The sequence below is a fragment of the Pimephales promelas genome, chromosome 12, assembly GCF_988280905.1.
Source record: "Pimephales promelas chromosome 12, fPimPro1.hap1.1, whole genome shotgun sequence".
NCBI lineage: Eukaryota > Metazoa > Chordata > Actinopteri > Cypriniformes > Leuciscidae > Pimephales > Pimephales promelas.
Window position 1 is genome coordinate 9,619,400 of NC_142780.1, and position 22,987 is coordinate 9,642,386.

At 40.3% G+C, this 22,987-nt stretch overlaps 1 protein-coding gene across 6 annotated transcripts in view; it reads right to left on the reverse strand.

Annotated features, from left to right (window-relative positions):
- LOC120491255 (tumor necrosis factor receptor superfamily member 11B) overlaps positions 1 to 22,987 on the reverse strand; it is a 306,943-nt gene that overhangs the window by 102,124 nt on the left and 181,832 nt on the right. For 2 of the 6 annotated variants that reach the window (XM_089117465.1, XM_089117466.1), the window contains exon 4: positions 17,571 to 17,795. The exons of 1 other annotated variant lie outside the window; for it this stretch is intronic. In XM_089117465.1, the coding sequence (XP_088973591.1) occupies positions 17,571 to 17,795 (225 nt within the window). 3 more of the 6 variants (XM_089117467.1, XM_089117468.1, XM_089117470.1) reach the window with 3 other exon arrangements.

Here is a 22,987-nt window from a genome sequence, read left to right on the forward strand (position 1 = left end):
GTTAATCAACGTGTGACTCCGCTGGGACTTGGGAGCTTTTAAATCGCTTACTTAAAACCGAAAGTCGAAATACGGATGTCCGCACAAGACATTAATGGTGTGGAGTAGAGCGAGCATTTTAAATAAATTCCTATTAAGTAGGATTGAACTAAACAGAAAGAATGTTCACTCTGTTCTGCTGGTTCCTCGCTGGTGGATCATATGATTACTTTGTCATAATCTATGACAAAAATGCTATTATAAACCATATTAATAATAGATAATACACATTGCTCTTATTTTTGAAAAATACATTCATGAAAAACAAGATAACAAAAATCATACAAAAATATAGCCATGGCTGCTATAAATGTTTGAAATGCATAGGACAGATGTTTAATGACGCAGCAACATATAATTGAAAGGCAATTAATAATCTGTCATTACGTCACTGCATTATGATATTACGGCTCCAATACGGTGCAGCACAAAGCACTTATGTGCATCCCGAGCGGAGAATGATGTGCTTGAAGCCACATGAAGTTACAGCGCAGTGAGTCCGTATTGAAAAGTTCAAAGCACAAAGGAAATACATATTTATGAACAGTGTATTATACATTATCTATCTATGCAATAGTTTATTGAGCCTTTTCTTTTAAAGGTTTTAAATTTCAGTTACTGTGTGCGTGAAGAACAATTATAGTGCTCTGACTCTAGTGTTGTGATCTAACCGACAGCGTCCGACACCCGGTAGAAAGTAACACGGTTAAGTTACAGCAATAAAGTCCAGCAAGAAAAAGTTTCTTCATTCGAAAATATAGACCTTTAGACCTTTATCTTAAAGATCCAGTATAATAGGATTAACATTCAATCATCTTGAAGATCGTTTCATCATTGACTGTAACCGAATGTGACGTGCTGTTTGAATGCGGAATGGAGAATGACTGACAGGCGCAGAGAGGGAAAAGTTTGTGTTCTTGAATTTAATGACTTAAATATTAATTTCTATATCACATAATAGCTTCAGAAAACTAATAATACAGTACACAAAAACTTTATGGTACTTTAGAAAGTTTTTGTGCCTTTGTGCCTAACATAGAATAGTATATATGCACAATATAGAATTTGAATCAGCCTCGTCAAAGATGGCAGTGTCAGAGCCGATACCGATCCTGAATATCTAATCGGCGCACTTCTTTTCAACAGTCAAATTGAAATTGAAATTGAAATTGCTTGAAACTCAACAGATACATCACATTTATTAGCCAGTAGACATGTGCAAAGTTTCAGAAACGGGCATAGTGCAAGGACTAAATAGCGCCACCTTTTGACAAAAGTGGGGTTGTTAGTTTTATCTACAGTTACAAAAATCACTATATACATTGTACTCCTCAAGCCGGACAACTTTCTAATACATAGTCATTAGCTCGGACCAAGAGGAAGTCAGATATTTTGGTTTGAATATGGTGAGCCTCTCTCTGAGTCTACGTCCCTGTATGGCAAGCCCTTTTAACATTTAAAAGCTAAGTTTGCCTGTCCGGAATTAACATTGTAGATATCAACAACGTCTTTCTGTCTATTCGTAATTACATTTTGGATAGTTTGTATTATCATTTAAGATATCTGTAAAATAATTGTGACTAGTCGAAATGACAGAGTATGGCAAGCCGTTTTAACATTTAATCATAAAAGGGCCAAAGCCTTCGGCACCGCCACCCGGGTGCATTTAGGTAACTAAAGGAACCGGGGTGGCGGTGCCACCGGCTTGGGCCCGCCATCGCTGCTCGCAGCTATATTTAGGGCCCAAGCCCTGAAAGGGCGAAGGCCCTATTGTTTTCCTAAGGATTATTATTATTATTATTATTATTATTATTATTATTATTTATACGACTATTCGGGCACTTTTGGGGCCCTTAACATGCTCAAAAACTCTTGAAACTTTGCACACGGGTCAGAACCCGCGGCCATCAGGGCCGGGCTGAAGATGGTACCCGGGCGTGGCAGGGGGGCTAGACAGCGCCCCCTGGAACGGGGTCCGAACACTTGGTCCATAAATCAAACACGCTTGCATGTAATAATATGAAACTCGGTACACATGTTGATCTCATCGTTTCATCTATACCTCGTGCTTTTACTTTTTACCCCAGCCCAACAGGAAGTCGGCTATTTAGGGTTGTTCGTAAAACACTCGCAATGGAATTTTTAATACTCCTCCTAGAGCTTTGATCCAAATTCGACGAAACTCGGTCAGCGTGAAGTCAAGACATTGAGGATGAAAGTTTGCGAGGGGATTTTTGATATCTCGAACGGTTTGGCCGTGGCGAGGAAACAAAATTATGGCGAGAAACGTGAAACAGGAAGTGTATCATAACTTCAGCACACATCAACCGATCTTGATGAAACTTCAGCAGTGTGTTCGCTGTAAGAGGACGATCACATGGATGTGACTATTGTGAGTCAAAGTTATAGCGCCACCAACTGGCAGCAGGAAGTGTGTCATTTTCAAAATGCTTTGAAATCACCCTCTAATTTTAACTCGATTTGCTTCAAACTTCATCTGTATAATGCAAATACATGGCAGATGAAGACCTGTAAATGGATTCTTGATATCTTTGAAACTGTTGCCGTGGCAACGCATCAAACTTTACCATTCTTTTAGGATGCTTTTGAGACCCTTAGAATGCTTGAAATTGCATGAAACTCGACAGACACATCACATTTATTAGCCAGTGGACACGTGCAAAGTTTCAGAAACGGGCGTGGTGAGGGCTCAGTAGCGCCACCTTTTGACAAAAGTGGGGTTGTTAGTTTTATCTACAGTTACAAAAATCGGTATGTATATTGTACTCCTCGAGCCGGACAACTTTCTAATTGACACTCATTAGCTAGGACCCACAGAAAGTCAGATATCTTTGTTTGAATGTAGAGAAAATCTTAGAATTTTGCCAGTCTCTCAGTGTCTCTCTGTGTGAGTGAGAGGAGGGGCGCCTGTCAGGTTAATTTTAACCCTTTATTTGCTGTGTGCGACTTCTCTGGCATTTTCGGGGGCCTTAACATCCTCTAAAACTCTTGAAACTTTGCACACGGGTCAGAACCCATGGCCATCAGGGCCAGGCTGAAGCTGGTCATCGGGCGTGGCAGGGCGGCTCGACAGCGCCCCCTGGACTGGGATTCGAACATTTGTCCATAAATCAAACACACTTGCGTGAATTAATATGAAACTCGGTACAATTATAGATCACATCAGGCCAAACAACTTTCGTGCTCTAAGTTTTACGACAATTAAAATGGAAGTTGAGAATTATGGGTTGTTTGAATAGTTGTCCTAGGAGAAATACATCAAATTACAACGCATGTAATTACCAATCACAACCAAACTCGGTGTGCAAGAAGTCAAGACATTGAGGATGAAAGTTTGTGAGGGGATTTTTGATATCTCAAACGGTTTGGCCGTGGCGAGGAAACGAAATTATGGCGAGAAACGTGAAACAGGAAGTGTGTTATAACTTCAGCATACATTAACATATCTTGATGAAACTTCATCAGTGTGTTCGCTGTAAGAGGACGATCACATGGATGTGACTATTTCGAGTCAAAGTTATAGCGCCACCAACTGGCAGCAGGAAGTGTGTCACTTTCAAAATGCTTTGAAATCAACCTCTTATTTTTACCCGATTTGCTTCAAACTTCATCTGTATAATGTAAATACATGGCAGATGAAGACCTGTGAATGGATTCTTGATATCTTTGATACTGTTGCCGTGGCAACGCATCAAACTTTAAAATTCTTTTTTTTTGATGATTTTGAGACTCTTAATGGCTTTTGAGGCCCTTAACGGGTTTGAAAACTCTTGAAACTTTGCACACAGGTCATATCCCACAGCCATCAGGCCTGGGCTGAAGATGGTACCTAGGCGTGGCAGGGGGGCTAGACAGCGCCCCCTGGAACGGGGTCCGAAAACTTGGTCCATAAATCAAACACGCTTGCATGTAATAATATGAATGAAAAACTTCATCTGTATAATGTAAACAGATGAAAAACTTCATCTGTATAATGATGAAAAACAGATGAAAAACTTCATCTGTATAATGTAAACATACGGTAGATGTAGACCTGTGAATGGATTCTTGATATCTTTTAAACTGTTGCCGTGGCAAAGCTTCAAACTTTGAAATTATTTTAGGATGCTTTTGAGACTCTTAGCATGCTTGAAATTGCATGAAACTCAACAGACACATCACATTTATTAGCCAGTAGACATGTGCAAAGTTTCAGAAACGGGCATGGTGCAGGGACTAAATAGCGCCACCTTTTGACAAAAGTGGGGTTGTTATTTTTATCTACAGTTACAAAAATCGTTATATACATTGTACTCCTCAAGCCAGACAACTTTCTAATTCATAGTCATTAGCTCAGACCAAGAGGAAGTCAGATATTTTGGATTGAATATGGTGAGACTCTCTCTGAGCCTACGTCCGTGTATGGCAAGCCCCTTTAACATTTAAAAGCTAAGTTTGCCTATCCGGAAATTAACATTGTAGATATCAACAATGTCTTTCTGTCTAGTCGTAATTACATTTTGGATAGTTTGTATTATCATTTAAGATATCTGTAACATAATTGTGACTAGTCAAAATGACAGACTATGGCAAGCCGTTTTAACATTTAATCATGAAAGGGCCAAAGCCTTCGGCACCGCCACCCCGGTGCCTTTAGGTAACTAAAGGAGCCGGGGTTGCGGTGCCACCGGCTTGGGCCCGCCATCGCTGCTCGCAGCTATATTTTTTCTTTACTATTATTATTATTATTATAATAATTATTATTTTACTACCTTTTGGGCACTTTTGGGGCCCTTAACATGCTCGAAAACTCTTGAAACTTTGCACACGGGTCAGAACCCGCGGCCATCAGAGCCGGGCTGAAGCTGGTACCCGGGCGTGGTAGGGCGGCTCGTCAGCGCCCCCTGGAACGGGGTCCGAACACTTGGTCCATAACTCAAACACGCTTGTATGTAATAATATGAAACTCGGTACACATGTTGATCTCATCGTTTCATCTATACCTCACACTCTTACTTTTTACCCCAGCCCAACAGGAAGTCGGCTATTGAGGTTTGTTTGTAAAACGCTCGCAATGGAATGTCATATACTCCTCCTAGAGCTTTGATCCAAATTCGACGAAACTCTGTCAGCGTGAAGTCAAGACATTGAGGATGAAAGTTTGCGAGGGGATTTTTTATATCTCGAACGGTTTGTCCGTGGCGAGGAAACGAAATCATGGCGAGAAACGTGAAACAGGAAGTGTGTTATAACTTCAGCATACATTAACTGATCTTGATGAAACTTCAGCAGTGTGTTCGCTGTAAGAGGACGATCACATGGATGTGACTATTGTGAGTCAAAGTTATAGCGCCACCAACTGGCAGCAGGAAGTGTGTCACTTTCAAAATGCTTTGATATCACCCTTTTATTTTTACCCGATTTGCTTCAAACTTCATATGTATAATGTAAACATACGGCAGATGTAGACCTGTGAATGGATTCTTAATATCTTTGAAACTGTTGCCGTGGCGACGCATCAAACTTTACCCTTCTTTTAGGATGCTTTTTGGATGCTTTTGAGACCCTTAGCATGCTTCAAAATGCATGAAACTCGACAGACACATCACATTTATTAGCCAGTAGACATGTGCAAAGTTTCAGAAATGGGCGTGGTGAGGGCTCAGTAGCGCCACCTTTTGACAAAAGTGGGGTTGTTAGTTTTAACTAGAGTTACAAAAATTGGTATGTATATTGTACTCCTCGAGCCGGACAACTTTCTAATTGACACTTATTAGCTAGGACCCACAGAAAGTCAGATATTTTTGTTTGAATATGGCCACTCTGAGCCTACATGTGTCTGTGTCTCTGTGTCTTTGGCTGGCTGGCTGACTGACTGGCTGGCTGTCTGTGTGTGTGTGTGTGCAGGGGGAGGGGGCTTAACCATTTCACTGCTGTGTGTATGACCTGCATAAAGAAAATACATTTCTCAAGCCTGGTATTTTTTAAATAAGTTTTTATTTTTATTTTTTATAAGTAAAGGCATATAACTAGTTTAATTGTAGTGAATTGACAATAGTTTTATATAATTAGTTTATTAATCAGATTAACTTGGTCAATAAACTTGGTCTGAAAATTTGGTCCATAAATCAAACACACTTGCATGTAATAATATGAAACTTGGTACACATATAGATCTCATCGTTTCATATATACTTCACACTCTTACTTTTTACCCCAGCCCAACAGGAAGTCGGCTATTTAGGGTTGTGTTTAAAACACATGCAATGGAATTTAAATTATTGCTCCTAGAGCACTGAACCAAATTCGACGAAACTCGATCAGCGTGAAGTCAAGACATTAAGGATGAAAAAGTGCCACAGGATTTTTGATACCTCGAACGGTTTGGCCGTGGCGAGGAAACGAAATCATGGCGAGAAACATGAAACAGGATGTGTGTTATAACTTCAGCATACATTAACTGATCTTGATGAAACTTCAGCAGTGTTTTCGCTGTAAGAGACCGATCACATGGATGTGACTATTGTGAGTCAAAGTTATAGCGCCACCAACTGGCAGCAGGAAGTGTGTCACTTTCAAAATGCTTTGAAATCACTCTCTTATTTTTAACCGATTTGCTTCAAACTTCATCTGTATAATGTAAATACACGGCAGATGTAGACCTGTGAATGAATTTTTGATATCTTTGATACTGTTGCCGTGGCAACGAAACAAACTTTAACATTCTTTTTTGATGCTTTTGGGACTCTTAGCATGCTTGAAATTGCTTGAAACTCAACAGATACATCACATTTATTAGCCAGTAGACATGTGCAACTATGGCAAAAGATTAAAGTAATGTGAAAAAAGTAAACACTAAAAGCCTCATATCTTCTAAAAATGTAATTATACATCATTTGTTTCTAAATTAAATTATACAAATATTATAACTTCCCCAATTTTTCCCTTTTTTCATTTAAGAATTATGTTTACGTTCAAAAACAGCCAGAATTGTTGTAAAATTCAGAAAAAAATAATAATCTGAGTCATACGTAGTGCTATACTGCCCTCTTGTGTTCAATATCAGGTAAGCCTATTGTGTATATTCCCACCGGTTAATCAACGTGTGACTCCGCTGGGACTTGGGAGCTTTTAAATCGCTTACTTAAAACCGAAAGTCAAAATACGGATGTCCGCACAAGACATTAATGGTGTGGAGTAGAGCGAGCATTTTAAATAAATTCCTATTAAGTAGGATTGAACTAAACAGAAAGAATGTTCACTCTGTTCTGCTGGTTCCTCGCTGGTGGATCATATGATTACTTTGTCATAATCTATGACAAAAATGCTATTATAAACTATATTAATAATAGATAATACACATTGCTCTTATTTTTGAAAAATACATTCATGAAAAACAAGATAACAAAAATCATAAAAAGATATAGCCATGGCTGCTATAAATGTTTGAAATGCATAGGACAGATGTTTAATGACGCAGCAACATATAATTGAAAGGCAATTAATAATCTGTCATTACGTCACTGCATTATGATATTACGGCTCTAATACGGTGCAGCACAAAGCACTTATGTGCATCCCGAGCGGAGAATGATGTGCTTGAAGCCACATGAAGTTACAGCGCATTGAGTCCGTATTGAAAAGTTCAAAGCACAAAGGAAATACATATTTATGAACAGTGTATTATACATTATATATCTATGCAATAGTTTATTGAGCCTTTTCTTTTAAAGGTTTTAAATTTCAGTTACTGTGTGCGTGAAGAACAATTATAGTGCTCTGACTCTAGTGTTGTGATCTAACCGACAGCGTCTGACACCCGGTAGAAAGTAACACGATTAAGTTACAGCAATAAAGTCCAGCAAGAAAAAGTTTCTTCATTCGAAAATATAGACCTTTAGACCTTTATCTTAAAGACCCAGTATAATAGGATTAACATTGAATCATCTTGAAGATCGTTTCATCATTGACTGTAACCGAATGCGACGTGCTGTTTGAATGCTGAATGGAGAATGACTGACAGGCGCAGAGAGGGAAAAGTTTACGTGTTCTTGAATTTAATGACTTAAATATTAATTTCTATATCACATAATAGCTTCAGAACACTTATAATACAGTACACAAAAACTTTATGGTACTTTAGAAAGTTTTTGTGCCTTTGTGCCTTACATAGAATAGTATATGCACAATATAGAATTTGAATCAGCCTCGTCAAAGATGGCAGTGTCAGAGCCGATACCGATCCTGAGTATCTAATCGGCGCACTTCTTTTCAACAGTCAAATTGAAATTGAAATTGCTTGAAACTCAACAGATACATCACATTTATTAGCCAGTAGACGTGCAAAGTTTCAGAAACGGGCATGGTGCAAGGACTAAATAGCGCCACCTTTTGACAAAAGTGGGGTTGTTAGTTTTATCTACAGTTACAAAAATCGGTATATACATTTTACTCCTCAAGCCGGACAACTTTCTATTACATAGTCATTAGCTCGGACCAAGAGGAAGTCAGATATTTTGGTTTGAATATGGTGAGCCTCTCTCTGAGCCTACATCCCTGTATGGCAAGCCCTTTTAACATTTAAAAGCTAAGTTTGCCTATCCGGAATTAACATTGTAGATATCAACAACGTCTTTCTGTCTATTCGTAATTACATTTTGGATAGTTTGTATTATCATTTAAGATATCTGTAACATAATTTTGACTAGTCGAAATGACAGAGTATGGCAAGCCGTTTTAACATTTAATCATGAAAGGGCCAAAGCCTTCGGCACCGCCACCCGGGTGCCTTTAGGTAACTAAAGGAACCGGGGTTGCGGTGCCACCGGCTTGGGCCCGCCATCGCTGCTCGCAGCTATATTTATTATTATTATTATTATTTATACGACTATTTGGGCACTTTTGGGGCCCTTAACATGCTCAAAAACTCTTGAAACTTTGCACACGGGTCAGAATCCGCGGCCATCAGGGCTGGGCTGAAGATGGTACCCGGGCGTGGCAGGGGGGCTAGACAGCGCCCCCTGGAACGGGGTCCGAAAACTTGGTCCATAACTCAAACACGCTTGCATGTAATAATATGAAACTCGGGACACATGTTGATCTCATCGTTCATATATACCTCAAACTATTACTTTTTACCCCAGCCCAACAGGAAGTCGGTTATTTAGGGTTGTTCATAAAACACTCGCAATGGAATTTGAAGTACTCCTCCTAGAGAATTCAAACACACGGCACGAAACTCGGTCAGCATGAAGTCAAGGCATTGAGGATGAAAGTTTGCGAGGGGATTTTTGATATCTCGAACGGTTTGGCCGTGGCGAGGAAACGAACTTATGGCGATAATCGTGAAACAGGAAGTGTGTCAGAACTTCAGCATACATTAACTGATCTTGATGAAACTTCAGCAGTTTGTTTGCTGTAAGAGGACGATCACATGGATGTGAATATTGTGAGTCAAAGTTATAGCGCCACCAACTGGCAGCAGGAAGTGTGTCACTTTCAAAATGCTTTGAAATCACCATCTTATTTTTACCCGATTTGCTTCAAACTTAATCTGTATAATGTAAATACATAGCAGATGAAGACCTGTGAATGGATTCTTGATATCTTTGATACTGTTGCCGTGGCAACGCATCAAACTTTAAAATTCTTTTTTTTTGATGATTTTGAGACTCTTAGCGGCTTTTGGGGCCCTTAACAGGTTTGAAAACTCTTGAAACTTTGCACACAGGTCAGATCCCACAGCCATCAGAGCCGGGCTGAAGATGGTACCTGGGTGTGGCAGGGGGGCTAGACAGCGCCCCCTGGAACGGGGTCCGAACACTTGGTCCATAACTCAAACACGCTTGCATGTAATAATATGAAACTCGGTACACATGTTGATCTCATCGTTCATATATACCTCAAACTATTACTTTTTACCCCAGCCCAACAGGAAGTCGGCTATTGAGGTTTGTTTGTAAAACGCTCGCAATGGAATGTGCAATACTCCTCCTAGAGAATTCAAACACACGGCACGAAACTCGGTCAGCATGAAGTCAAGGCATTGAGGATGAAAGTTTACGAGGGGATTTTTGATATCTCGAACGGTTTGGCCGTGGCGAGGAAACGAAATTATGGCGAGAAACGTGAAACAGGAAGTGTGTTATAACTTCAGCATACATTAACTGATCTTGATGAAACTTCAGCAGTGTGTTCGCTGTAAGAGGACGATCACATGGATGTGACTATTGTGAGTCAAAGTTATAGCGCCACCAACTGGCAGCAGGAAGTGTGTCACTTTCAAAATGCTTTGAAATCACCCTTTTATTTTTACCCGATTTGCTTCAAACTTCATCTGTATAATGTAAATATACGGCAGATGTAGACCTGTGAATGGATTCTTGATATCTTTGAAACTGTTGCCGTGGCAACGCATCAAACTTTACCATTCTTTTAGGATGCTTTTGAGACCCTTAGCATGCTTCAAATCGCATGAAACTCGACAGACACATCACATTTATTAGCCAGTAGACATGTGCAAAGTTTCAGAAACGGGCGTGGTGAGGGCTCAGTAGCACCACCTTTTGACAAAAGTGGGGTTGTTAGTTTTAACTAGAGTTACAAAAATCGGTATGTATATTGTACTCCTCGAGCCGGACAACTTTCTAATTGACACTCATTAGCTAGGACCCACAGAAAGTCAGATATCTTTGTTTGAATGTAGAGAAAATCTTAGAATTTTGCCAGTCTCTCAGTGTCTCTCTGTGTGAGTGAGAGGAGGGGCGCCTGTCAGGTTAATTTTAACCCTTTATTTGCTGTGTGCGACTTCTCTGGCATTTTCGGGGGCCTTAACATCCTCGAAAACTCTTGAAACTTTGCACACGGGTCAGAACCCATGGCCATCAGGGCCGGGCTGAAGCTGGTCATCGGGCGTGGCAGGGAGGCTCGACAGCGCCCCCTGGACTGGGATTCGAACATTTGTCCATAAATCAAACACACTTGCGTGAATTAATATGAAACTCGGTACAATTATAGATCACATCAGGCCAAACAACTTTCGTGCTCTAAGTTTTACGACAATTAAAATGGAAGTTGAGAATTATGGGTTGTTTGAATAGTTGTCCTAGGAGAAATACATCAAATTACAACGCATGTGTTTACCAATCACAACCAAACTCGGTGTGCAAGAAGTCAAGACATTGAGGATGAAAGTTTGTGAGGGGATTTTTGATATCTCAAACGGTTTGGCCGTGGCGAGGAAACGAAATTATGGCGAGAAACGTGAAACAGGAAGTGTGTTATAACTTCAGCATACATTAACATATCTTGATGAAACTTCATCAGTGTGTTCGCTGTAAGAGGACGATCACATGGATTAGACTATTTCGAGTCAAAGTTATAGCGCCACCAACTGGCAGCAGGAAGTGTGTCACTTTGAAAATGCTTTGAAATCAACCTCTTATTTTTACCCGATTTGCTTCAAACTTCATCTGTATAATGTAAATACATGGCAGATGAAGACCTGTGAATGGATTCTTGATATCTTTGATACTGTTGCCGTGGCAACGCATCAAACTTTAAAATTCTTTTTTTTTTGATGATTTTGAGACTCTTAATGGCTTTTGAGGCCCTTATCGGGTTTGAAAACTCTTGAAACTTTGCACACAGGTCATATCCCACAGCCATCAGGCCCGGGCTGAAGATGGTACCTAGGCGTGGCAGGGGGGCTAGACAGCGCCCCCTGGAACGGGGTCCGAAAACTTGGTCCATAAATCAAACACGCTTGCATGTAATAATATGAATGAAAACTTCATCTGTATAATGTAAACAGATGAAAAACTTCATCTGTATAATGATGAAAAACAGATGAAAAACTTCATCTGTATAATGTAAACATACGGTAGATGTAGACCTGGGAATGGATTCTTGATATCTTTTAAACTGTTGCCGTGGCAAAGCTTCAAACTTTGAAATTATTTTAGGATGCTTTTGAGACTCTTAGCATGCTTGAAATTGCATGAAACTCAACAGACACATCACATTTATTAGCCAGTAGACATGTGCAAAGTTTCAGAAACGGGCATGGTGCAGGGACTAAATAGCGCCACCTTTTGACAAAAGTGGGGTTGTTATTTTTATCTACAGTTACAAAAATCGTTATATACATTGTACTCCTCAAGCCAGACAACTTTCTAATTCATAGTCATTAGCTCAGACCAAGAGGAAGTCAGATATTTTGGTTTGAATACTCTCTCTGAGCCTACGTCCGTGTATGGCAAGCCCTTTTAACATTTAAAAGCTAAGTTTGCCTATCCGGAAATTAACATTGTAGATATCAACAATGTCTTTCTGTCTAGTCGTAATTACATTTTGGATAGTTTGTATTATCATTTAAGATATCTGTAACATAATTGTGACTAGTCAAAATGACAGACTATGGCAAGCCGTCTTAACATTTAATCATGAAAGGGCCAAAGCCTTCGGCACCGCCACCCCGGTGCCTTTAGGTAACTAAAGGAGCCAGGGGTTGCGGTGCCACCGGCTTGGGCCCGCCATCGCTGCTCGCAGCTATATTTTTTTTTTATTTTATTTTTCTAACGACTATTCGGGCACTTTTGGGGCCCTTAACATGCTCGAAAACTCTTGAAACTTTGCACACGGGTCAGAACCCGCGGCCATCAGGGCCGGGCTGAAGCTGGTACCCGGGCGTGGCAGGGGGGCTCGACAGCGCCCCCTGGAACGGGGTCCGAACACTTGGTCAATAAATCAAACACGCTTGCATGTAATAATATGAAACTCGGTACACATGTTGATCTCATCGTTTCATATATACCTCACACTCTTACTTTTTACCCAAGCCCAACAGGAAGTCGGCTATTAAGGGTTGTTCGTAAAACACTCGCAATGGAATTTTTAATACTCCTCCTAGAGCTCTGATCCAAATTCGACGAAACTCGGTCAGCGTGAAGTCAAGACATTGAGGATGAAAGTTTGCGAGGGGATTTTTGATATCTCGAACGGTTTGGCCGTGGCGAGGAAACAAAATTATGGCGAGAAACGTGAAACAGGAAGTGTGTCATAACTTCAGCATACATCAACCGATCTTGATGAAACTTCAGCAGTGTGTTCGCTGTAAGAGGATGATCACATGGACGTGACTATTGTGAGTCAAAGTTATAGCGCCACCAACTGGCAGCAGGAAGTGTGTCATTTTCAAAATGCTTTGAAATCACCCTCTAATTTTAACTCGATTTGCTTCAAACTTCATCTGTATAATGCAAATACATGGCAGATGAAGACCTGTAAATGGATTCTTGATATCTTTTAAACTGTTGCCGTGGCAACGCATCAAACTTTACCATTCTTATAGGATGCTTTTGAGACTCTTAGCATGCTTCAAATTGCATGAAACTCGACAGACACATCACATTTATTAGCCAGTAGACATGTGCAACGTTTCAGAAACGGGTGTGGTGAGGGCTCAGTAGCGCCACCTTTTGACAAAAGTGGGGTTGTTAGTTTTATCTACAGTTACAAAAATCAGTATGTATATTGTACTCCTCGAGCCGGACAACTTTCTAATTGACACTCATTAGCTAGGACCCACAGAAAGTCAGATATGTTTGTTTGAATGTAGAGAAAATCTCAGAATTTTGCCAGTCTTTCAGTGTCTCTCTGTGTGAGAGAGAGGAGGGGCGCCTGTCAGGTTAATTTTAACCCTTTATTTGCTGTGTGCGACTTCTCTGGCATTTTCGGGGGCCTTAACATCCTCTAAAACTCTTGAAACTTTGCACACGGGTCAGAACCCATGGCCATCAGGGCCGGGCTGAAGCTGGTAACCGGGCGTGGCAGGGCGGCTCGAAAGCGCCCCCTGGACTGGGATTCGAAAATTTGTCCATAAATCAAACACACTTGCATGAATTAATATGAAACTCGGTACAATTAAAGATCACATCAGGCCAAACAACTTTCGTGCTCTAAGTTTTAAGAAGGAAGTTGGGAATTATGGGTTGTTTGAATAATTCTCCTAGGAGAAATACATCAAATTACAACGCATGTGTTTACCAATCACAACCAAACTCGGTGTGCATGAAGTCAAGACATTGAGGATGCTCAATTCCGGACGGATTTTTGATATCTCGAACGGTCTGGCCGTGACGAGGAAATGAATTTTATGACTAAAAAAGGACACATAAAGTGTGTTATAACTTTGCTCATTTTACCTACAGTTACAAAACTTTCCACGTATATTGTTCTCGTCAAGCCGATCAACTTTCCAATTTAAAGTCATTCGCTCTGAGCAACAGAAAGTCAGATACTGTAGTTTGAATGGATTTATTTCCCCTGCGATTCACTCTCTTTCTCTCTCTCTCTCTCTCTCTCTCTCTCTCTCTCTCTCTCTCTGTGTGGGTGTGTGTGTCTGTGTGGGGAGGGGAGGGCTGTTGTCTGTGTTTGTGTGTGTGTGTGTGTGTGTGTGGGGAGGGGAGGGCTGTTGTCTGTGTTTATGTATGTGTGTGCCACACAGTGTGGCTGTTTGCGATTTTTCCCATAAGTCCTTGTCTCTAAGTCCTTGTCTTTTTGCATAACAATTTTGTATTTTTTTTAAATGACAAAATAGGCATATAACCCCCATCTTTTAAATGTATAGTTTGTATTTGTATTGTATTTGTAATTGAAGCTGAATGAATTTAAAATTCTTGTGCTATATTTCAATATATTTGTTTTCCTTAAGATTTTAAAACACTAACTTCATTCTTTTCTGAATTACAAATATTTGTTTCTGTATAAAATAATACTCTGACTAAAAACACATTTGATGTTTCTTTTTGTATTTTTATTTACATGTATTTATGTATGTGTGTGTGTGTGTGTGTGTATAAAGTGCAGTTTTTTTTAGCTAAAGTAGAATTTCTATACCTATGTGTTGAACTGATAAATCACTCTTGTGTGTGTTAAACACAATCTACTTAATACAGACAACTTCATTATAAAGATAAATAACAAATCCAAAAAAATATATGATTATAATCTATGACAAAAAAAGCCATTACAAACTATATTAGTGGTAAATACACATTGCTCTTTGTATTGTTGTAAAATATATTCATGAAAAACAAGATAACAAAAATCAAAAAGATAAATTATTTTAGATAGAGCCATGGCTGCTATAAAATTGAGACAACATGTTTTAAATGTATAGCCGAGATGTTAAATGAGGCAGCAACAGAACAACATGGACCTGAATAGCTGGTTTTTATGGAGGACAGTGAATAGGAAGAGGGTGCAAATCAAACAGCTCATTCTCAGACTACACAGCAAACAGCTTAAAGGGTTAGTTCACCCAAAAATGAAAATTAAGTCATTAATTACTCACCCCCATGCTGTACCAACCCCGTAAGACCTTCGTTCGTCTTCGGAACACAAATAAAGATATTTTTGATTAAATTTGAGAGCTGTATAACTACCACATTGGCTCCTAAAGGACTGCCTCTTGACGGCCCAGAAAGTCAATGAAGAAAATGTTTAAATATCCCAAGTGACTACCGTGGCTCAACTATATGTTTATCAAGCGACGCGAATACTTTTTGTGCGAAAAAACAAACAAAAATAACGAGTTTATTCGACTATTTCTTTTCTTCCTTGTAGGCCAGAACGAGACTTCCTTAGATTTCCACGACGCATGCGCGAGAATTGCGATCTGAAGTGGTGTAAGCTGATGTGAGCAGATCGCAAATCTCGCGCATGCGTCGTGGAAATCTAAGGAAGTCTCGTTCTGGCCTACAAGGAAGAAAAGAAATAGTCGAATAAACTCGTTATTTTTGTTTGTTTTTTCGCACAAAAAGTATTCGCGTCGCTTGATAAACATATAGTTGAGCCACGGTAGTCACTTGGGATATTTAAACATTTTCTTCATTGACTTTCTGGGCCGTCAAGAGGCAGTCCTTTAGGAGCCAATGTGGTAGTTATACAGCTCTCAAATTTAATCAAAAATATCTTCATTTGTGTTCCGAAGACGAACGAAGGTCTTACGGGGTTGGTACAGCATGGGGATGAGTAATTAATGACTTAATTTTCATTTTTGGGTGAACTAACCCTTTAAGTTTTTAGTGCTTTGTTTGAGGTTTTTAGTGCTCTGTCCTATCTTTTATCAACATATAATAGATAGAACAGAACAAGAAAGGCAATTAATAATCTGTCATTGCATTATGATATGAAAGGCTCAGTACAGTGTGGCACAAAACGCTTAAGCGCATCCCGAGTGGAGAATGATGCGCTTAAAGCCACATGGAGTTACAGCGCACAGCGCATCGAGTCCGCATTGATGCAAGCTCTACAATACACTTCTTTTCGACAGTCAAAGTGGGGGTTACGTTTTTGCACGTCATACAGAATAACCCTAAAGGCATCGGGGTTGCGGTGCCACCGGCTTGGGCCCGCAATCGCTGCTCGCAGCTATATTTAAACTTGGTTCCCGGCTCCTTTTTCCCAAAACTACTGAACTCGTTACAAATGTAGGCCTACTAGCAAACCTTATCTAGCATTAGGCGTACATATCGCTAGAATAATTACTTGAATTATATTACATAAGTTACGTTATTGTTATATTATCTTACTAGCTATTTATAACTTATAGAAAGGGTGCAACGTTATAAATTTCCATTACATGTATTGCAAATACGTAATGATTTGAGGACCAAGTTTGTAGTCCAAGTATGAGCAGGCCTTAGTCAATGTAAAGCATATTGTTGATGTTTTGTCCCTACTAGTGAATGTGCCATATAACATATTATCCGCCGTCATTGGTGTCCCTGCTTACTAGCCTGCGCGTTCCCGACAGGCTCCGCTGTGGGGGAGGAGCTGTGGGGGAGGGCTGGAGCGCAGCAGACAGCAAGGGGGTGGGACCTGTAAGTTGTGCTTGTTCAAATTTTCAGGCTAAGTCAACATTTTCTCAAAACTCCCTACTGCAGCTTTAAACTAGGGATATGTATTATTATCCATATGTCTGTACATAAAGTCCATTCAATTTTTTTCCAAATGCAAATGTGTCGTTGGAGGTGCAATAAAACCATGTTTTATTGTAGAAACTTTTTTTGTTTAGGTAACAAAGCAATTATTATTGTAACATTACATTAGACAATTGTAAAAATCTGGTGTTTTTTCCTTTTTATTAAAAATACAAAACTTTCTGGAAGACATTCGATTTTATATTCATGCTGATACCTCAATGATAAGATTTGAACTCAAAACATGATAAGTGTTGATTAGTAGGAGATTTACATTTACAGTAATTGTTTGACCTTTTTTCGACTGAAGTTTCATGGGTGTCAATGACTTAAATCTCTTGAACTAGGATTACCTGTAAACCATATTACCACAACATAAGACAAAAATAGCCTTTAGGATAGCTAATGCTTGTACTTTCCCACTTGTGTGCATGCTAACGATGCTGATGACCACTTATGGTCTAACACTGAAAGGCTCTAAATTTGCTAAATTCAGTTCTGTTTTTTTAATCCCCAAGTCTCTGCTATGTATATAGACAAACTGACCTTGGATAATGCTGAGGAGTTTATCTTGGTCCTTATTTTGTTCTCTCCAAAGACGGAGCAGATGTAATGCCTGCTGCTGAGGACTGCAGCTTTTCTTCAGCCTTTCAACACTCTTCCAGTCCACTTTGCGTCCTGGAAGGCTCTCAGAAAGACGCTCCACAGGGAAAGAGGCCAAAGGAGGTGATGCAAGGAACTGAAATATTGCTTCCTCACATAGAGTAATTTCTGGAAGGTCATGAAAGAGAGGTGTGGGAATATTATGGACAAGGAAGCCTGATAACAGCACAAAAGAAATCACAAGGTTTTGCAGAAACAAAATAGAAACAGATACCAAACCATATGAGTATTGCAGCTACTCTGTATTCTTTTAGCCCATAGATTCTAATGTTTTAATAAATAACATGCTGAGAGCAGCTTTGACTATTCACATCTTTAAACTGTACTCTACACTCACAAAAAATGTTGGGTTGGTTTAACCCAATTTTGGCTCAAATATGGACAAACCCAAACGTGTGGTTAAAAATGTAATTAAAAAAATTAACCCTAAGGCTGGGTTTGTCCATATTTGACCCAAATTTGGGTTAAAACAACCCACCATTTTTTAGAGTGTACCAATGTCTTTTGCTTTTATAGGGTAATATGTAGGTTAGTAATATTTAGGGGAATACCTTATTTAAAAGGTAACATTTTCTAATGTAATATTACATACAAATACAATTTACAAGAATAATTGATTTGTTACCTAAACAAAAAAAAACACAATTATGTATGTACATTTACATTTGTTTAAAGGGTCTACAAATAAAGATATTTACTAACTATTTACAAGATTTAAATACTGCATAGACTGGATAAAAGAAACAACAACAAATGTTGTTTTTTCAATGTGTCTCCAAGCATTTTCTTGAAAAACATGGGGACATTCTTTTAACTTAATATCCTTTTTTGAATAATATCTTTAAAGTTGCTCTAAGCGATGTCAAGCGTTTTTTAGGCCAAACATTTTTTTTTTTCACATACAGCAAACATCTCCTCACTGTCCGCTATAGCTGCCTGTCCCCTGAACACACTGTAAAAAAATGAAGGCCTCTGCAGACACCCCAGGCTCCACAAACGGCAACAAAAACAAACTGGGCTAACCCGCACCACGAAACATAACAAACCGTTAAAGCCAATAACCGACAAGAAGGATTTGGGGGTGGGGTTTGGGGGGTTAGTGCGTGGATGACGTACAGGGAGGGTCTAGCTATATAGCCTCCGTTTTGTTTGACAATACTTCAACAAGAAGTGACGTCATAACATCGCTTTAGAGCACCTTTAAGAGCCGCAGGTTTTACACTCATACCAAAAGTTCACCACTGATCTAAATAATTAGCCTAGAAATCTAGACGCACCCTAGCGGCAGCAAAAATTATTTTGCAGCAAAGTGTGGTCTAGCAACTCTCCATAGACGTTTTAGCTGGAAAACCCCAACTCTGGTAGGGCCAATCACATCGTGTATAGAGTCGGCGGGCAGGCTTAACATAATGACGAAAGAGTTGCGACGGTCAGAGCAAGCTCGCGCATTTTTGGTTTTAAGTCGTTCATCCTCGGATGCGGCCGGCGCCGCGCGCGCTGTTATAAAAAAGCTGTGGCGAAACGGAAACGATCAACTTGTCATGGCTCGCTCGTGCTATGGCGTCGAGTATAAAGGCTTTACTCCGTGTCAGCGCGCGCTCTGATCGGTAAGGTGCACGGACCTCTCCCGAATCATCCCCAGCGCTCCGAAGCACTCTGCCTCCGTTTCCCTCGTAAGCTGAAATTAGCATTTAAACATTCTCTATGATATTATTTTTTTTAATGACACACTGTCTCTTTCTCTCTCATACACACACACACACACACACACACATACTGTCTCTTTCTCTCTCACACATATGTAGGCTAGTTATAAACTCTTTAGACTTTTAATGATTAGTGTTTTATTTTTAAAGTTTGTGGGTCGTGTAAAAAACAAACAAAAAAAATCCATTATTTTGGGATGGATTCCGGGAAATCTCCCTTATTTTCAATGTTCAATGTTGACAGCTGGACTGGATACGGTAAAAGTTTAATATATTATCAACTTGCTCCGCTGAGTACGTCACCTTCTTCATTGCTCTGATTGGCTTTAGCGCTATCCAATTGCGTGCAGAGAGAATTTGAAAGACAGCCGGTTATCCCGCCCCTTGGATTGAGCCCTGTCAATGATGAGTTTCCAGACCTAACATCTTGATTTGATCTTGATGCAAAATTATGCAAATAATTTCAGACCTACACAATTATGCAAATAATTTCAATGGATATTTCAGCCTCCAATGATACAAATTCTTTGCATTAAAAAAAACCCCAAGAGCATTATTATAAGTGGAGCACACATAAAGATGCCTCTCAAACAGTCCTCTGGAGTTCTTTTTCATGGTTTATTGCACTTAAATGGTCAAATACACACAACATATAATCAAAATGCCTGTCTTGGTGAGTATTCAGGTACACAGGAATGAGGTCTGCTGTAAGCATTGAGAATGAAAGATCTGTGCACCTCTTAAAGTGACAGCAGCCTAATATACTGTTATCATGTAAATCAAAGAACAATAAAATCACTCACTGCTCTTGACTGAATAATTTTTGTAACTAACTGTAAGCATTAACCTATTTAATTTTTACAATGAAGACTATCCAGTGTTATTTTACGTTTGATTACTTTAATTAATTTCTATAGTAATACTATTTGACCCAACTGAAAAACACTAAGCCAAGTTCATTTCATTCTATTGTATTTTATGATATAATTTGCAATTTATTTGTTCTTATTTTATTAACACTTGTCTTTTTTGTAAATTGAGTTCAGAGTTTCAAAAAAGCCTCCCTTTGTTATGTGCAAGCTATTGCAACAGAATTACCCAAAATATCGAAAAATTATGGTAATAATAAAAATATCTATATGTGTCACGGATGGAACAGGATTCAGACAGGTGGTAAGTAAAATAGAGTTTATTTACAGGATTGCAGAACCAGATGGAGATATGGTGAGATATTACCATACAAGAAGGTGGTAATCAAAATGGAACTTAGCTGAATGAATAAACAATCTCTGTTGCAGGTGCTGAAGGAGAGTCTCTGGGAATGGACTGATGACCGAAGACTGAAGACTGGATTTCTGTGTGAAGCTTGATGGTGATCGGCAGATGGAACTCAGGAAAGTAGCATGAGAGTCTGTGGGTCATGTAGAGACGAGACAATGAGTGTGTGAAGAGGAGTCGAATCAGAGCCCGTCTAACGGAGAGCCTTGGCACTTTCTATTAGCCCCGTTGTGTATCATCTTGGTTGCAGTTCCATTAGAATTCCACTGGAGGTGATCGCGGGCGAGCGCAGAATGAATGGGAGTCTATGGGGCTAAACGGCTAAATGTGTCTCTTTCACCTGCTTGTCGTTAAATCAAAATAGATTTTATTGTTGATTCCGCAAGTTCAATATAGGTTATAGGCCAAAAGTCGAATGAACGAGTACTTATGTCCTTTTGATTTCTTACAGGTTAGGCCAGTGTTGGCCGGAACACGCTAGCATTCTGCTATTGTGTGACGTCATCACATTTTTGAACGGATTTTTAGAACAGATAAGTGAACTTAAAAATGCAATTTTCAGCTGAGTGTATTTTCTTAGCCCTCCCTTTTGAATTCAACTTTCAAATTACTTGACAAAAAATTACATCCTGAGAAACGTGGATTTTTTGGGGTGAAACCCCATTGACTCCCATTCATTCTGCACTCGACGGCGAGCGCCCCCGCATGGACAGAGACCATTACTGCAGCCAGTCCAGAACCCGGAAGTAACCAGCCAGTGCCTATTCTCTTCAATTAGACATTCTCTGGTCGAATATAAATGGAGGTGAACTGATGAGGTGCAGGTGATGATTATTAGAATGAAGAGAGTGAATGAGTGGGAGGAGTTAGTGAATCTGGTGGAAACCTGAGAGTACCCTCCTCATCCGAGGAGGCTCTTGACGCCTGAGGCCTACCACGACTCCTGGGAGCAGGGCGATCAGGATGGTCGGCGTGAAACTGAGTGAGGAGAGCTGGATCTAGGATGTCATCGCAAGGAACCCACGACTGTTCCTCTGGACCATTATCCTCCCAGTCGACAAGGTATTCCAAACGAGGACTTCGTCTGTGCGAGTCCATGATGGTGCGGACGATAGATGGTTCTTGTTCGACTGGTACCGGAGGAGGAGGTATGTCACCAGAGACTGTTTCTGTGGGAGGAGAAGTGACAGGTTCAATGAAGGGCTTCAACAGTGAAACATGGAAAGATGGTGAATTCCTGTAGTAAGAACATCCCTGTATGTGACTGCGTTTAGCTGCCTCTGCATGGTGAAAGGACCAATGTATCAAGGACACAAGTTACAGCAGGGCAGGCGGAGGTTCAGCTTGACGACGATTTGCTTGGTTCTTGTGGCACTGCCTGTTGGAGTTGCACGTGAGCAGAGTCCCATACCCTCTCGCTGTGATGGAACCAGTAGTCGACAGCTAAAACCTTCAAGGGCTCACCTGACCAAGGGAAGAGTGGAGGTTGATAGATATTGAAAGGGGGTGAGCCCAGTGGTGGACTGCCGAAGGGAATTCTGGGCGTACTCTGCCTAGGGAAGGAACTGGCTCCAGCTGTCCTGGTGCTGGTGGCAATAGGTCCAATCTCCTGGATCTTACGCTCAGTCTGGCCATTTGTCTGAGGGTGGTATCCAGAAGATAGCCTGACAGTAACCCAGAGGAGTCTGAACTTGACTGATCTGAACTGAAGGCTTGCCAAACCCTTGAAATGAACTGTGGACCTCTGTCCGACACTATGTCCTCGGGAATGCTGAAGTTTCAAAAGACATAATTGAAGAGGGCCTCTGTGCCCACAAACATGGTTGGAAGTCCAGGCAATGGGATCAGCTTGCAAGCCTTCGAAAAAGCGATCCACAATGACGAGGACACAAGTGTGGTTACTGGATCTGGGAAGGTCTTTTATGAAATCAAATCCAATGTGGGACCACGGTCGTTGTGGGATTGGAAGTGGCATGAGCTCGCCCTCCGGGAGTCTTCTAGGGGTGTTCAAAATCATCCACGTTTGGTAGAGCTGATCAAGGGTATTACCTGATTGGTTAATTAATTTGAATACCCCCGGAGGGGATGACGAAAGTTCTCCTGGGAAATCTGCTCATCGATGTCTCAGATGATCGGGCTGACGATCATGGCTGGAGGGAGAATAGGTTCAGGTAGAGCATCTTCGGCTGAAGAATGATGAAGACGGGAGAGAGCATGCACTTTACAAATCTTGCTGCCAGGTTGGTACAGTTGGTGATCAACCAGAATGTCGTTTACCGCCAAAATGTCCACAAGGTGGCGCAAAGGGACATTTAG